The following is a 17,887-nucleotide window of genomic DNA, read 5'->3' as shown; positions in this document are numbered from 1 at the left end:
GCATTAATATGTTCTTTTCAAAATTAGAATTCAAATAAAGTGTAAATAAATTTTTGCTGCGGAAGGTGTGAAAAAGTAGGATGGCATTTATGGCATATTATAGCAGTCTAAAAATGTATATGATCAGAAGTACTCTTAATAAAATATGAATTATTTCCTATAGTAATAATATTTATAGCTTATTGCTAATGGTAGGCAACCTACCAGAGTTAAATTTATGTTAATAACTGATTTCACTGACAAAACTAAGTATATTTTTATACAGTAATGTACAAAACTGTGTTTTTCATGCCATAACAAGGTGTCATATATTCCATGTAGAACCATGCTTGTGGTACATAATTTGGGTAATACTAAATGTCTGCTTTGATGGATGGATTGAAATTTAGGGTTATTTTCTTATTAGAATCTTCTGTTGTAGTCTCTTGCTTTACTTTCTAACAGTTATGGTAAATTACTTTAAATATACTACAGTTAAAATTTTGTCCATTTTTTTAAAAGTATTTAAACCTATTTAATAGTTGAGTGTCTTCTTACAAAGCATTTGTAAGCATTACCTTGATAGTCAGGATATGACTGTACTTTAAGACTTCTACCAGTACTTTATTACATGATGTTCAGTGTGAAGAATAGCTTAAGATGCCCTTGAAGAATTTGTTCAGAAGACGTAATCAACCTAACATGGGGTTGTAAAGTCAGAAGATTTGTGGTTAAGCCCTGGTTCCACAGTTTCTGGGTCTGTGGCCTTTGGGACGTCAGTTAACATTTCTGAACCTCAACATTCTCAGCTATAAAAGGGGATAATAATTATGTTTAGTCTTCTGACATGGTTGTTGTGGGGATTATTTTCACTTAAATTCAGCACAAATATTGGGTCCACCATGTGATAGGCACTGTTCTATATCCTGGATCAAGTAAACAAAATATAAGTGAAAGTACCTGAAAAGTGTGATGTGCTATACATATGTGATTATAATAAACATAAATCTGGGTCTGGTATTTATTTGATAGGATAGGATCAAAAGACTTTTAGATTAGAGTAGTGTTCCCCAAAATACATTTCACAATACAAATTCTTCTTAAATTAATGAATGTTTTGGTGAAAAAGCATGTTATAGTCGAAGATTTGGAAATGCTGAATTAAAACTGAGCATTTTCATCAATTCAACAATAAGTAATACTTCTTAACCTTAATGTGTACTATGAATTTCTAAGAGGGAGGATGGATATTTGTATGTGTGTACATATATATACACATAAATATATGCACATACCTTTATTATTTATATGGTATATATATGCATCTATTTTATGTGGCTTTTCACATACTTATTTGACTTTAGTATCTTTTATTTGGAAGACATCTTGTGGTTCTTTAGTGTTCTATGAAATACATTTTGAGGACTGATGAGCTTGAACTATAATTGAATCATAAGATAGTTCTCCAGATGTGTTAGCTATTATGTTCCGGTTAACCTTGGATGATATCTTTCATTGCTAAAGTTGTTTGATAGATTCTGATTCTGAGGGGCACAGCCATTATCTAGACAGTGACAATCAAATGTCCAGCAAAGGAAAATAATTTGAATTCATTTAGGATAATATTTTTGACATAGATAATTTTACAATGCATATAAAGATGGTTGATTGTTACATTATTTTTCAGAAAGTTTTCATTCGTGTGTCTGAAATACTGAACAGGTAATTTTTGACTAAAACAGTGATAGTTCCCTTTAATTTAGTTTTTATGAATTGCAGAGAACATTTCTTTGGCAGTCAGACAACCTGGAATGTAACTCCAGTTTTGCTATGTATGAAATACTTTTTGGAGGTAATTACTATTCTCTAGGACTTAGTGTCATTTATAAAATGGCAGGATAAACAAGGTGATTATTAAGGTATAAGGTTTTGTGAATCTGTGGAAATTAAGCAGGATTTGTTCCATCTGTTGACTGCACAGTCATTTCATCTTGGTGGGCTGTAAATTCTGTATTTCATCTGGTAAGCCTAGGGTGAGTTCTGCTTTTCTATTTTTACTTGTTTGTCTCCTATGACAGACAAGCTTTTATAATTTAGAAGGGAAGAACTTGATAGTCCTGGAATGGCTTACATATTTACTCTGAAACAATCATACTGGTTCTGTGATTTGCTGGCTCAGGGCACCACAGATTCTCCCCTCTAATCCTGGGGATGTGTGTGTCAGAGTGAGATTTTTCTGATTGTCATCTTCATCAAAATCCGGTGCTTCTCAAAGGAAATAGAGGTGATAGATGGTTAAAGTCAATAGGTGTCCATTGTAGGAAATGACATTCTAAAATTTATTAGAGCTTTTTCATTAGTACAATCAATCTACTTATTAAGAAATAAACCAAAGTTGGGAAACTTTAATTCTGTTAAGGGTCACTGAAGAAAAAATAAAATCTTTCATAAGTAAAAGTCAATATAATATTTTAAAGATATGACAAGTAAACAATTCTATTAGTCTACCTTTAAGATTCACCTGAAGCATAAAACATTCAATAAATAATAAAGCCATACTGCAGTTCTTTATATAGTTCATTACAAAGTTTTCTTCAGTTTATGAATTTGAAAGGACTTACCAGATGCCACAGAGCATACACAAATAAGGCTTTTATTTCAAGGCAAATGATAATCTGCAGCAGGAGAAGCATAATGTAGATAGGCATTCTGAGAGACACCCCATATCCAAGCTCCCACAGGCATTTACACGTATATGAGCATTGTGCTGAGTCTCCAGTTCCAACCACCAAGATCTGGCTTCTGAGGAACTCAGTTTACCTTTTCAGTGATCAAGCCAGTCTTGCCAAACCAATTAGGCCAGTCGCCAGCCATCAGTAAAACTAGTACACTGGGGGTCACCAGGAGAGTTTTGGGAGTTTTGGACCTTGAACAAGTATATCATAAATCCCATTGTCCTTGACCAAGAGTCAAAAACTATATATTCAGGTATCTCCAGTCCAGTCCACCTGGACTGTCTTCACATTCATTAAAGAAAGAACACCCTCCCCGTTTCGGACTAGTATTATTAATAGTGTGATTCTCTAGTTTGAATCATTTTATTTTCTAGAACATCACTGTTCAATAGAAATATAATGCAAACTGCATGTGTAATTTTAAATTTACTAGTAACTATACCAGTAACTGTTGAAAAAGGTAAAATTAGTTTTAATGATGTTTAACTCAAAATAAGCAAAATATTTGAGCATGTAATCAACTTAAAAACTTGAGATATTTCACATTCCTTTTTTATACGCTTTGAAATCTACTATGTACTTTATACTTATACCACATCTTAGACTGGCCACATTTTAAGTGCTCAATAGCTGTGTGTGACTGGTGGCTACCATGTTGGACAGCCAGCTCTAGGCTGAAAACCTAATTACTGTGGCACAACTGTATCAGTTAGAAAATGTATTCTAAATATCAGAATTAAAAACCTGGGATACAGTTGTTTTTGTCAGTGATCCTCAGTCATTTTTAATGCATCTTCATTCAGTCACTCAACAAACATTTATTGATCACCGCCTATATACCAGAGATTAAATACTGGAAGTATATTCCCCGTGAAGAACTCAAAGTCCAGGGAATGAAGATGATCTATTAATTGATTACCAAAATACACATTATAAGTACTGATAAAGGCATATATAATATGAAATGGAAACAGAATTAGAATGTTTTTGGATGAAGGATGTAGGAATATTTCACAAATTCAGGTTATATGAGCTTGGTCTTAATGAGTGGAGTATGATAATATGGGAAAGAGCAGAGCAAAAACATCAAAAAGCAAGGTATTCTTAGAAAACTGCTAATAGTTTAATATGGCCAGAGTTTAAAATATCTTTGGGCATGTTGCAGGAAACAAAGGCAGAATTGCGTATGGAGGCAAGAATGTATATCATACTATGCTAAAGAGTTTGGACTTTGTGACGGAGACCTAAATGATTTTACAGTGAGAAACAAAATTTATATTTTGGAAAAACTATTTTGATCGTAGTAGATCAGTTGAGCTGGGAGCAGAAGAGGGAGACCAATTTAGAAGGTTTTATAAACAATAAATAATGAAGATTTCAATTTTGACAGCAAATGAGAAGAAATGGACATACATGAATACAATTCTGGAATTTAATCTACATACAGGGCTTAGACCAGTGCTTTGTGGCTGGGTAGTTTACAGGAATGGGGAGCAGAGCATAGTAAGAGATAAGAAATCAGATGTGACTAGGAGGTTTATATGATTTATTAAGTTGTTTTATTATTAACCAGCTCTTTTCAACAACTTATCAAGATAGTTCACAGGTATTTGAACAAGCACAAGCTGAATAAGCACAGATTTTTGCTGCTCAGGTGACATAGCAAGTAAGAAGTAAAATGACACCTAGTGGTGAAATCAGGTGATCCTCTAAACATCCTTCATATGTGCTGTATAAATCTTAGCCAGTGCCTTATTACTTGATTCGATTTAGAAAATCTTTAATCTAGGATTACACATGAATAAATTTCTCTGTAATGTAAGCAATAATTCATGACATAATTTTAAAAAACTCAGTTGAAAAAAAAATCAGACTATGCTGATCAAAAGGACTCATTTGTGTCCAAGCAAGATTAATAAAGAAAGATGACTATAAAAACTGCACCATTTTTGACTTACAGAGAGAATGAAACTATTCCGTTAGCATCCTTAAAGGGGGTGGGGAAAAAAAGATTACTTATAGGGAAATAAAAATCAGACTGGCTTTAAACTTCATTATAAGTTTAAATGCTGGACATAGTGGAGCAACATGGAAAACTATGGAGCAAGACAAAAGCTAAGAATTTTGTACCTAGCCATGTTTTCTGCATGGCATATAAGCTCAAACTTGTAAAAATTTCGTAGATACACCACCCAGTGTCCTTCTTTAAAAATCATCCTAGTCACTGAAAGATTAGTGGTGAATACTGAAATAAATTAAATTGAGTTATAGCCGAATAATTGTTTACTTCACGAAGCAAAATGCATACAAAAGTAACTTTTGAAATTAAATATAAAATTTATGTCTGTATTCTCAAATTTTATCAGTCTGACACTCCCATTAGAGCTTTGGGTGGTAGAAGGGGAATAAAGGCCTGATGCTGGCCTTCAGAGCAAACATTTAAATGACTGAAAGGTCCTTTATTTCTGAACATATGGAAAATAGTGGTTGAAATTCTGTGTTCCTTGTGCAGTATGAAGGATTAATTTTCAGATTTAGGCGTCTTTTTTTCCTACCTTTTTATTTTTTCCTCAATTCTCTCTCCCTGCTCAAAAGCCAGTCATCTCTCCCAGCAGTCCTTCAGTCCCTTGTCCTGATTTTCTGCTTACTTTGTCACTGGCCACTTGGTTTTTGTAAATTAGGATGCCAGAGGTTCAAGTTTCATTAGACTGTCATTTCATACAAAGTGGGGAAGAGATGATCCCTGGGGTCTTGAGGCAGGATTAGATGCTCTAATCCCAGTTGACAGGTGTGTATTTATAAAAATTTAGTGTAATAAAGGTGACATTTTGAATCCGTGAGAAAGATATGATGGTTCAATAAATAGTGCTGGCAGGTGCATACCTCTATCACAACTCTTCAAATTGTACACTTTAAGTAATTACAGCTCAAAAGAACTATAAAAATAGCTCTGAAATTATTAGAGGAAAAATACTTGCCCCGTGCTAAAATATCTTTAGAAAATAATTAAATGTAATGAGTTAAACTATAAAGCAATTATCAGAAATTTAAAAAAAAAGAAATTTAAATGATTTGGGGGCAGGGAAGAACTTCCTAATAAGCATGAAACCAAGGAGGAGAATTAGCAAAAAAGGCTGATAGCTTTTTTTCCTACAATTTATGATCATATTATTGATACATGGGATCCTGTCTTCTCCTTCAACCTTTCCCCACATTAGCATCCCAGTCAGTCCCCTTTCCTGCCCTACCAGGTACACTGTCAAAAATCTTACAGGTGTTAGGGATGCCTGGGTGGCTCGGTGTGTTAAGTATCCGACTTCGGCTCAGGTTATGAAATCATGGCTTATGGGTTCCAGCCCCGTGTCGGGCTCTGCGCTAACAGCTCAGAGCCTGGAGCCTGCTTCGGATTCTGTGTCTCCCTCTCTCTTGGCCCTTCCCTGCTCATCCTGTTTCTCTAAAAAATTAACATTAAGAAAATATTTTAAAAAATCATACAAGTGTTCCTCCAAAATAAATATGTTTTTAAAATTATATATTAATACATACTTACATAAATATGAGGGTTTTGTCATTGTTTTGCATAAACCAGAATTACATTAGTCTTTTTTGTATGTTTTCCTAATCCATTGTACTTAAGGAAAGTCCCTTTGTGTCATTTGGCATAGCTCTAAATCCTTCATTTTAATAGTCATATAATAGCCAATTATTTGTTTCCCAGTTTTTCACAAAATGTTCATCCATTCCAAAATAATGGACATTCACTTTATTTTCAGTTTTTGATCACTACAAGTTATGCTGTTATTACCATCTTGTACATATTTGGTAGGCGTTGGTCTTTTTGTTTTTATGGAATAAATGCTTAGGAATAGGATTACTGTTCCTAAGGGTTAGAGTTTTAAGTATTTAAAAAAGTTTTTTTTTTAATTTATTTCTGAAAGAGCGAGGGAGCATGAGTGGGGGAGGGGCAGAGAGAGAGAGGGAGAGCTGAGCTGTCACCACAGAGCTCGATGCCTTGCTTGAACTCAGGAACCATGAGGTCATGACCTGAGCCAACGTTGGACACTTAACCAACTGAGCCACCTACTCGCCCCATAAATATTTCTATTTTTAATTAATGTTCTCAAATTGCCTTCCAAGGAGACTGTATCCTTTACACATTTCTTTCATCCATATGAGTACCTCTTTTACAACATTCCTGCTAATAATAAACATTATAGCCAGTTTTACTTCTGCATTTTCCTTTTTTTTTTTTTAACTTCCTCTTTGCTTCAAGTTTTCAGAATCAACCGGAGAAGAGTGACTTTCTTCTTTCCCAGTTATTTTCTGGGCATGCCCATGACCTTGCACATGTATGCAACCTTTCAGTCCTCGCATATGTCTAGTTTTTCAGAATTTTCTTTAAATTCTTGCCCAGGCTTTTATTTGACTCAACTGAAACCACAGCCTTAGGCAACTGTGATACCTCCAGCAAATTGCTATTGTTTTTGTGATGCCCTGCAGGTATAAGGCCTTCTCTCAACCCTAAGCTTATGTCTGTGTCAAATTAAATTGCCACGACATCTTGGGAATAGCAGTTTCCAGGGAGCTGCAAGTTGGGACAGAATATTGGTTGTGGTCCAACGAAGCTGGTTTTGATGGAATTGCAAAAAAAAAAAAAAATTTCAGCCCTCTGTGATGGCATATATTATTGCCTTTTCCGTTTGCCTAGTCACTGAATTGGGTGGGGAGTGAGGAGGCTGGGAATAGCCTTTCATCAGAACGTCCCAGCCTTCCTTGAGGTTCAGTCATTATGTTGGGTAGACAGTGTTCCACTTGCTTTGTGGCTTCACAGTGTTTAAGTGGTTAACTTTAGTTGCTAGTATTTCAGTTTTTGTGGGAGAGCGAGCTCACAGAGGTCCTTACTTTGTCATTCTGGAAGTCAACTTCCTTTCCTAGTTTCCTTAGCTATTCATAGGTAGTGAGCCTACCATGTGAACTTTAAGGTCATTTTGTGCAAATCCAAGAAAAGCTTTTGGAATTCTAATTACATTAAATTTGTGAATTAATTTTGGAAGAATTGGCATTTTAAGATTTTAAGTTTTCTTGGGACACCTGGGTGGCTCAGTCAGTTAAGCGTCCGACTTCGGCTCAGGTCATGATCTCATGGTTCGTGAGTTCAAGCCCTGCATCTAGCTCTGTGCTAATAGCTCAGAGTCTGGGCCTGGTTCAGATTCTGTGTCTCCCTCTCTCTCTGCTCCTCCCCCATTCACACTCTGTCTCTCTCTCTCTCAAAAATAAACATTAAAAATAAAAAAATTAAGTTTTCTTAACTGGACACATGATTAAGACAGAGAGAGTTCATTATTTAAATGTATATTTCTGTGCATTTTTTAAAACTTTGTAAGAATTCAGTCATAAATGACACAAGGAAAAATATTTGCAACATATGATGGATATAGTGTTAATGACCTTTGGTTAGTATTTTTAAATGTAAGGAAGATAACATACAAGTATAGGTAAAGGACATAAACTACTTTTAAAAGAAGATACACAGATGACCAGAAAGTTGAAGAATATTCAGTTAGAGATTAGAACAACACAAATTAAAATGAGATACCCTTGGGGTGCCTGGGTGGCTCCGTCGCCTCAGGCTCTGTGCTGATACCTCAGAGCCTGAAGCCTGCTTTGGATTCCTTGTCTCCTCTCTCTGCCCTTTCCCTGCTCATGCTCTGTGTCTCTGTCTCTCAAAAATAAATAAACATTAAAAAAATTAAAAAAATAAAATGAGATACCCTTTCCTTGTAACAAAAAAACAAAACAAAGTATTGTTTGGGAAGAGTGTAGCAAACTTTGTTCTTACACTGCTGATGGACATATGAATTGGTATAACCTGTTTGGAATACAGTTTGACCCAGATATCCCTTTTCCTAATATTTAATCCTAAGGAAAAAATCATTAATTTACTCATTAAATAGTAACTGAGTGCCCACTATATGCCAAATAATGTTTGTCACCAGGGATACATCAACAGAAAGCACATACACACTTAAAAACCTTTGCTTTCCTGGAATTTACATTCTTGTTGGTGAGGCAAATAACAATAAAATTTAAACAATAAAAGTTTATTAGAATGAGCAGGTGTGCTGGGGGGGCAGTGGGAAAAAAGTAATGGATAGAGGCTGTGTTTGGGATCTCCCAAGAATATTACAATAATGTTGAGAATGATTAATATCTAAGAATGGGACTATGTTTTATTTTCTTTATATTTCTCTGTGTCGTTTCTACAATGAAAATGTAGAAAGCAGAAATAAAGCTTTTTTTAAAATAATAAAGTTCACAGTATGAGTTTTTGACATTTTGGTGTATTTTAACAGTCTCTTCAGACATTACAATGGATGGATTCTACTTTAAATGAATAAATATATATGGAGGTATTAGCATAGGGTTTAATTTTGCAACTTGTCACACTTGGGTAAAATATGGGTTAGGTTTCTTTTTCTCAAGTCTAGTTATTTTGAAACTTGAATTCATTTAGAAAATTGAAATTCTGTTTGCTCATCTACAATTAAGAACATTGGGAAGGCTATCAATTTCTCTTTCAAGAATTTTGTCACATAAATGTTGTACTAAGTTACTCATTTACTTTGTAGCACTGAATTTCAAACAGTAAAATTCACCTGATTATTTTAAATATTTTATATTGAATACTTCTTTCAAAATCATTTAAAAATGTTTCATGGTTGATTTCATTATACTTTACTTTATATATTAACTATGAATGTAAGAATTTAGAGTAATTTAGAATTTTAGAATTTAATGCAGGAAAATATATTTTAGGAAAACAATTAAAGGATGGGAAGAAGCCAGAACCATGCAAACCTATCCTCAAGGTGGAATTCAAAACGACTAGATCTGGGTAAGATTTTACTTCATTGCCAGTATTCATTGTATGTAATTACTTAAATAGCACTGAAGGCTATTTTATTACTATGTTTTAAAGCCTACTTTAGAATGGTCTAGCCCAGTCTTAAATTTTATGCATACTTTATTTAATGAAATAACTAACACTGGTAAATTTAGATAAAGTATTTTTTTGTATTCTCTTTGTCTTTGGTAGTTTTATAATGTATCTTGGAAAGTTTGAATAATCTTTCTTGTTAAACGTTATATATTCAATTCGATTACTCTTCATTAACAATGGTATTTATTCACTACTTGAAATTGTGGAATAAACAGTGAAAAAATATTTAAAACTTAACCTATTTATACTATATATGTTAATTGTGAAAGTTATCTGTATTCTTCAAAAGTTAAATCTCATAAGAATATTTGGCAAATACAAAAATACATACCATTTAATATTAAAGGAAGTTTGTCAGTTGTGTTTTTATTCTTTATATGTACTAGATGTTTAAATATATAAAGGAAAAAATTATAAATGTTTCTTTGAAAATTCTACCTCATTAATCCCTGAAAGAAGCCTTTTATTTATGTTCTAGTTCCCCAGGAAGAGTGTGTGGTTTTATTTATCATAGCTATTTAAGGGAGTGAATTTATGTAGTATATATAGTGCCTTGGTTCTCAAATTGTAGTCCTTGGGCCAGCAGTATTAGCTGAGAACTTGTTAGAAATGCAGATTCTCAGACTCTTTCCCACACCTTCTTTGTCAGAAACTATCTATGGGTAGAGCCAACCAATATGTATTTTAATTAGACTGACAGGAGATTCTGATGCATGGAAGTTTAGAACCCTGGTGTATGGTTTTTTTTAAGTTTTTAAATTTATTTTGAGAGAGAAAGAGAGAGCACAAATGGTGTAGGGGCAGACAGAAAGAGAGACAAAATCCCAAGCAGGCTCTGCACCATCAGCACAGAGTCCAGTGTGGGGTTTAATCTCATAGACCATGGCATCATGACCTGTGAGCCAGGATCAAGAGTCGGGCCCTTAATTAAGACTACGCCACCCAGGCGCCCCAATTTTTAAATACCAGCTTATACCCACTGGTTGTTTTAACTGTGGCCCACTTCCCTCTTAATTTACTCTTCTAATTGCATTCATTTTAGCCCTGTTCTCATTTGAGAAAGACAGTGACTGAAGAATCATAAGATTGCTATTATTTGTCCTAGATATAATTAGTCTTCCTCTGGGATTCAGAAGATATACTGCTTCCAACAAGAGGTTGATGAACTCCAAAAGGAATGGCATCTGTTTAATTGACTATGGCATCCCTCACTGTGTGACCTTTGGCATAGAGTTATTTGACTTCTTTGAGCCTCAGTTTTCTCAGTTATTACATGAATATGATAATAGGTCAAGAGGTTGTTGTGATAATTTGAGTGAGAGACAGTCATGTATTGAAAGAATTTCACAGAGTGCCTGGAACATAATAAACTTCCAATGAAGAGTTCCTCTCATTGTTAATAGGAAACTTCCTACCATCAGTAGATTTTTTGCATAATGTGTCCTATGGCAAAGGAATGTAAGGAAAGGCAATGACAGTAAAACACACACACACACACACACGTGTGGGGTGAATCAGGAAAAAAAATAAAATAAAATGAATTGTCTAAACATTTAAATCAACAGTGCCTATTGTCCACTGATTGGCAACAAAGGTGAATATCCAGGGAAGATTTTGTTTTTCTATCTGTGCTTTACCTGTTTTCAGGTTTTTTTAGGTTTATTTCTTTATTTTATCGAGGGAGAGAGAGAGAGAGAGAACATGAGCAGGTGAAGAGCAGAGAGAGAGAGGTAGAGAGAATCCCAAGCAGACTCCACATCATCAGCTAGGACCCCGATGCAGGGCTGGAGCTCACAAACTGATATCATGACCTGATCCAAAATCAATAGTCAGATGCTTACCTGACCGAGCCTCCCTGGTGCCCCTGTTTTCACTTATTTTATGATAATATTTATGTTTCCAGTATCTTCAAGAAGGCGGCAATACTTTTTCTTAAGATCAGAAATGAAAAAAAAAGTCTCTTTCGTATGCATTTGTGGATACCTGTAAGTAGATCAATAGGATCACCCTGTGATAATGATCTTCACTAGCTTTACAATTTCTTTTTTCACCTGGGATAGGACATTCAGTAAATTAAAAAGTTTCTTTTTTTTCACACTGCATGGCCTCTTTTCTTGAGATAGTTCCTTAGAATTCCAGTGAGCAACCAACATTGAGAACTGCACCCCCCATTCCACCTACAGCAGAATCACCCGCCTTTAAGTAAGCTAGTCAGCTCTGTCCTTTCCTGTTCCTCACAAGTGTCTTGGTCAGGTACTACCTGAAGGTGTTTGTCAGTTGGCAACAAGTAATATTGGCAAATTACCAGATTTTATTAGAAGAGTCATCCTTCCTTCCTCAAGATCTGCATTTTCTTCTTTTTGCCTAGAAATCATTGAAGACAGATTGTCTTTCATCCTTTATAACTCAACAATCATGTCATTGCTTTGAGGATGTCTTGGCCATGTTATCTAGATTAGGCCATGTTGTCTAGAATAGTCTTAAAGCATGCTATGTTTTTCCCTTCTAGAATTTGTACTTGTCATTAATGATGAAATTATTAGTTTAATGCATGTCTTCCCTTTTAAATATTCAGCGCAGTGAAAGCATGGGACATACCTGTCTCATTTCAAATTGTCCTAGTGTAGTGTTACTGAATATAAGGAAGGAGAACATAGGCTGGTGTTTAGAAAAGTACAGCCATGAAGAATTAGCTGTTATAAGTTAATAATAACATATAATTTATCTCTGAGGCAAAGGTACACTCTGACAAAAAATGGAATCAAGATGTTGTGTCTAACTTTTGTGTTCTAGTAAAATAAAAAGCATGTTACACCAGGAGAGAGCAGATTTTTTTCCTTAACCTTGTTAACAATGATAGTATAATTAATATAACATTTTAATAGCACTTTTATTAAAGATATGGAACTACTTTTTACATGGCTAGTTCCTAATCCAAAGTTAAATGTTACGTCAATTCTGCTGAAACTGGTTTTTTGAAACACTAGTGTGACCCAGGTGTGAAGTGCTGCAGCAGATGGTGCTTGAGCAAAGTGACTGAGGGTGTGAGCTCTGGAGGGCCTGCCATCGTGGACACATGAGCTAAGCTTCCTGTGCTTGTTTCTTCATCTGTAAGGCAGGAATAATAATAGTATCTGCCTCAGAGAGTTGTTAGAAAGATTAAATATATGAAGAACTTGGAACGTACTCTTTCAACCAGTTGTCTCGCATACACTTGTCTCCGAGCAGCATTTGATAACCCCTGACGGACAGCTCTGATTTTGCTTTCTCAGAGCAGATGTACAAGTTGCAAGGTTGACAAAACTACAATAACTAAGGAACCCCACTAATATTTTTCCCTGGATTGAAAATTCTCTTACCTGAGAAACATTATGACTTAGTACAGACATTGTTTGTTTGTTTGTTTGACACACAATGTTACATTAGTTTTGGTTGTACAGCGTAGTGATTCAACAACTCTGTGCATTATGCTGTGCTCGCCACAAAGGTAGCTACCATCTGTCACCATACAGCATGATTACAGTACCATTGAGTATATTTCTGTGCAGTAACTTTCATCCCTGTGACTTAATTCATTCTGCAACTGGAAACCTGTATCTCCCATTCCCTTTCACTCAAATTGCCCATCCCCCTTCACCCCTGATTTTTTTTCTTTGTTTTTAAATATTAGGTAATGGTGATCTATTAGTGGGTTATGAAAATGCTTTTGTTGGTTGTGACATCAATTTTTAACTTATAGACTAGAATAAGATATAGAGTGCACTGCAGGTTTTAAGGTTAAGTATTGGTTCACACGAAATTTTTGTTCAATTGTATGTACTTACATATCTATATACTGTATCATGAAGTAAAATGCACTTTTTTTTTTTTAGTGTTTTTTTAATTTATTTTTGAGACAGAGACCGAGCATGAGCAGGGAAAAGGGCAGAGAGAGAGAGAGAAGGAGACACAGAATCAGAAGCAGGCTCCAGGCTTTGAGCTGTTAACACAGAGCCCGATGTGGGGATCAAACACGGACTGTGAGATCATGACCTGAGCCGAAGTTGGATGCTTAGCCTACTGAGCCACCCAGGCGCCCCAAAATGCACTTCTTACCATGGGTCAAGATCATCATGTTTGAGAGCCCCTGATTTAGGGGAAAAACTGAGGCTTTAGAGTTTTAGACTTAGGTTCAAAAGCCATTCTGCCACTCACTCGGCTGTATTATCTTTGGCAGGTTAACATCACTGAACCTCTGTCCTTATCTCAGTAAAATAGAAGTAATAACCCCTGCTTAATAAAAGAAAACTGAAAGAAATAATATGATATGTTTGACACATGGTAGATGTTTGGTAAATTGTAGTTCCTTTTCTCCTTCTACACTATTCATTTTGCTAGTAGACTGCATAAGAAATTTTCAACAGGCAGGGCCAAATTTTCAACAAGAATCAATTCTGGATAGGTTCAAGTTTTCAAACAGGTACTCAGTCGAACTCCTTAGAGTTTTACACTGTAGAGCACTGGAAGCTAGTGTCTCTTAAGAAATACACTACCATTCAAAGAATCACCAGTTTGGGGGAGCAGCATCTCTGTTCAGTATCCGAAAAGTGAAAGTTATCGTAGTTAAAAATGGCAGTTTGGTCACATTTGGAGAACCACATCTAAGAGTTTAATTTACTCCCTTTCCTCTAACACATATTATGGCAAACCATTTGTGTATAGGGCCAGAGAGTAAATATTTTAGGCTTTGCGAGCTGGATAGGTCTCAACTGGCAGTGCTCCACCTCTGCTATTGTAGCCCCAAAGCAGCCACAGACAGCTCATAAAGGAATGAACGCAGCTGTGTTCCCGTAAAACTTGATATATAGACACTGAAATTTGAATTTGCTCTAATTTTCATGTGTCATGAAATATTCTTTTGTGTATTTGTTTTCAGCTGTTTAACAATGTAAAAATGACTTTTCGCTTGTAGGCCATACAAAAAGAGGCAAGACATTGTAGTTTGCTGACCCTCTTGATATGCACACATGTACATACACATGATATATTTAAGTTTGTCTGTAAGCAAAAGTTGCCCCCCTCCCTCCCACACCCAGTGGTGCCTGAATCTGTTTACAAGTAGTTTAGTAGATTATTTCTTTAATTTATTTTTATTTTGGGGGGTACCTGGGTGGCTCATTTCGTTAAGCATCTGACTTTAGCTCAGGTCATGGTCTCACGGTTTGTGAGTTTGAGCCCCATGTGGGGCTCTCTGCTGTTAACACAGAGCCCACTTCAGATCCTCTGTCTTCCTTGCTCTCTGCCCCTCTGTCCCTCATGCTTTCTCTCTATCAAAAATAAACATTTAAAAATTGTTAATTTTTTTGAGGATTGATTTTGAAAGAGAAAGAGAGTGTTATCGGAGAAAGAACAGAGAGAGAGGGAGAAAGAGAGAAACCCAAGCAGGTTCCACACTGTCAGGCTGTCAACACAGAGCCTGACATGACACTAGGCTTGATCTCAGGAACCATTAGCTCATGAGTTGAGCTGAGTCAGATGCTTAACCAATTGAGCTACTCAGGATCCCCGAAGAGTTCTGTAATTTTAAAAAATGTGTGTGGGGGGTACCTGGGTAGCCCAGTCAGTAGAGCATTTGACTCTTGCTTTTGGCTCAGGTCACGATCCTAGGGTCGTGGGATCCCCCATGTCCAACTCCATGCTGAGCATGGAGCTTGCTTGGGATTGTCTCTCTCTTCCTCTCTCCGTCTTGTGCTTGTGTGCTTTCTTTCTCTTAAAAACATTTTTTTTATGTATGTGCTAAAAGTTGTAGGATGATTGCCTGTGTAGGAATATGAAAAAAACACAGATTGTAATAAAAACTCAGGGAACATTTGTGATTTTCTGGTCCTGAAAATATCTGAAAGTCTATTTCAGTACACCCACAAACTTACTACCACTGAGTTTCCCCCCACAGCTGCTAGAACTGTATCCAATGAGAGAATCCCAACTCTCTGAAACCTCAAAACAAACTCCCTCGTGCAAAAAGATTGTTTTCCCCAGAACACAGGCTCACTCTGGTAGGTTTTTTCCTTCTCAACTGTAGTTTGTTCTTAAATAACTATATATAAATTATCCATAATCACACACTGTGCTTACTGTGTCCCAGACGCTATTCTGAGTGCTCTACACATATTAATTTATTTAATTTTAGCAACCACTTTATGAGGCAGGTATTACAGATGAGGAAACTGTAACAGAGAGGTTAACTAACTTGCCCAAAGTCCTACAAATCATGGGACTCTTTTTATTTTCTTGCCACGCATATGTATTAGAGTCAGTAGAGGTTCCATAATCATTCTCTCTCCATCCCAATTCTTGCTAAGGCATAGCAACCAGAAGAGAAACTCCTCAGATGGCATCCCCACCTCCAGAAACAAAAGGAGTTCCTTTTGTATTGTCTTAACCGTTCTCATATCTGTAAAAATAGCTTCTTGTATTTTGAACTCCAGAATCTTACTTAGAAGGCTTGGCTTCCAAGCACCGAGAAGAAAAAAAATAGATAAAGTGAACATCCATTATTTTCCTTTTATAAGCCAGGTTTCTGCTATGCAGTTTGAGTGCATTACCTTTCATAATTCTCATAACAACATAATGAGATGGGTATTTTATCATCTCCATCTATAGATAGAGATAATAAGTCTGAAAGAGCTGAAGTGAACTTGCCCTACAAAGTAGGAGAGCTGGAATTAGAGCCCAGGAAGACCACAGAGGTCATTAATCAGTACACTGACTACTCAACAGATAGCAGGGGTTAGGAAAGGATGGTCCTAATGACTCACACGTCACTCAGTTTGCCAAGAACTGATTTCTCTCTCTCTTTTTTAAAAGATTTTATTTGTTTTTAAGGACTCTCTACCCCCAACATGGGGCTTGAGCTCATAACCCTGAGATCAAGAATTTTATGCTCTATCAACTGAGCCAGCCAAGGCACCCCTGATTTCTCTTTTAAATTTGCTAGTTTATCAGATAACCCTCATAAAGTTCACATTCAATCATACCCAATACAAGTAATCATATTAATATGAACTGAGAGGAGATCCTATCTGTGCCTCTCTAATTGGCTGGATAACTTAATGTAAGTAACCTTAGCTACTCAGAGGACTAGACAGCTTCATAGATCACTCTAGACTACAAATTTTAATTTGATGAAGTCCAGGTTTAGGTTGTATGGTATCCCTTTGTGGTCATGGCACTTGGTTTCAGTGTTGGTTAGGAAGAATCCATAAACGGATTTATAATTAATTGCATTTAATGAGAGGAGACCTCTGAGCCACAGACTCTTAAAATTTCATCTGTCTCATCAGTTAACATTTTCCTGTTCTCATGTTAATTTTTCCATGTCTGTGAGAAGGTTTCCATCTTAAGTTGGCTAATTTTCACTTTATTACTATCTTCATAGGGTATTCTTATGACCTACCCCAGATTTGTCTGTATTATCTCCTTTCTCCCAGTCTTAATCTCCAAACCTTATACCTAACTAGAATAAGTTACCATTCATTTTCTTGATTTTAAGATAACATTTGATTTACAGTGCCTTAGCACCCTGATTGTATACTCCCACATAAGCTGGAAAACAAAAACTACTAGATGGATGGCTCTATCTTCTGACATTAGACTACCTCACATATTAGGTTATGCTGAAGCTGGGTTTTGTCTGTGGCTTCTATCAACTTAAAGTGCTAAGATCCCTCTAGTTTTAAATTTACCACTATATTTTTCATTGCTGTTAAATTAAAACAGATATCACTTATTAAGTCTACTGATAAACAAATCCATTTTGATATCACTGGCAAGTTGTGTTAACTTTGTTTGAAAGTAAACATGTATTAACCCCTTTAAGTACAATAACCAGTTGGTGGTTGATGAAATGAAGGTGTCCTTCCTTGAGTATAAGAAAGAGTGCATGCAGAATGATTCCCTGATGGCTAAAAACCCTTTACAGCCAAGGCTCCAGCACTGGTATTTTAGCTTGAGAAACACCAAAAAAGGAGGACTGGTAGATTCTGAACAGGGGGGGAAAAACCCACAAAATCCAGACACTCCCAGGTTGTGTGTCCTGGAAGTGTTTGTAGGAGAGAGTAAGTAAGCATTGTTTGCTGCTATAGAAAGATTAGTTAGAATGATAATAGAAGAAAGATTGGAAAGTACACATTGT

The 17,887-nt window shown here is 35.9% G+C and overlaps 1 protein-coding gene across 2 annotated transcripts in view; it reads left to right on the top strand.

Moving 5' to 3' along the window:
- Positions 1–17,887, top strand: part of STXBP5 (syntaxin binding protein 5) — a 160,519-nt gene that overhangs the window by 62,366 nt on the left and 80,266 nt on the right. For both annotated transcript variants that reach the window (XM_077776130.1, XM_077776129.1), the window contains exon 9: positions 9,531–9,609. In XM_077776130.1, coding sequence (XP_077632256.1) covers positions 9,531–9,609 — 79 coding nt within the window. The remainder of the gene's footprint in view (positions 1–9,530; positions 9,610–17,887) is intronic.

This window comes from Crocuta crocuta, unplaced genomic scaffold, assembly GCF_008692635.1.
Source record: "Crocuta crocuta isolate KB4526 unplaced genomic scaffold, BGI_CrCroc_1.0 scaffold25, whole genome shotgun sequence".
In the NCBI taxonomy this organism is placed as follows: domain Eukaryota; kingdom Metazoa; phylum Chordata; class Mammalia; order Carnivora; family Hyaenidae; genus Crocuta; species Crocuta crocuta.
This window is presented reverse-complemented; position numbering and strand designations above follow the sequence as displayed.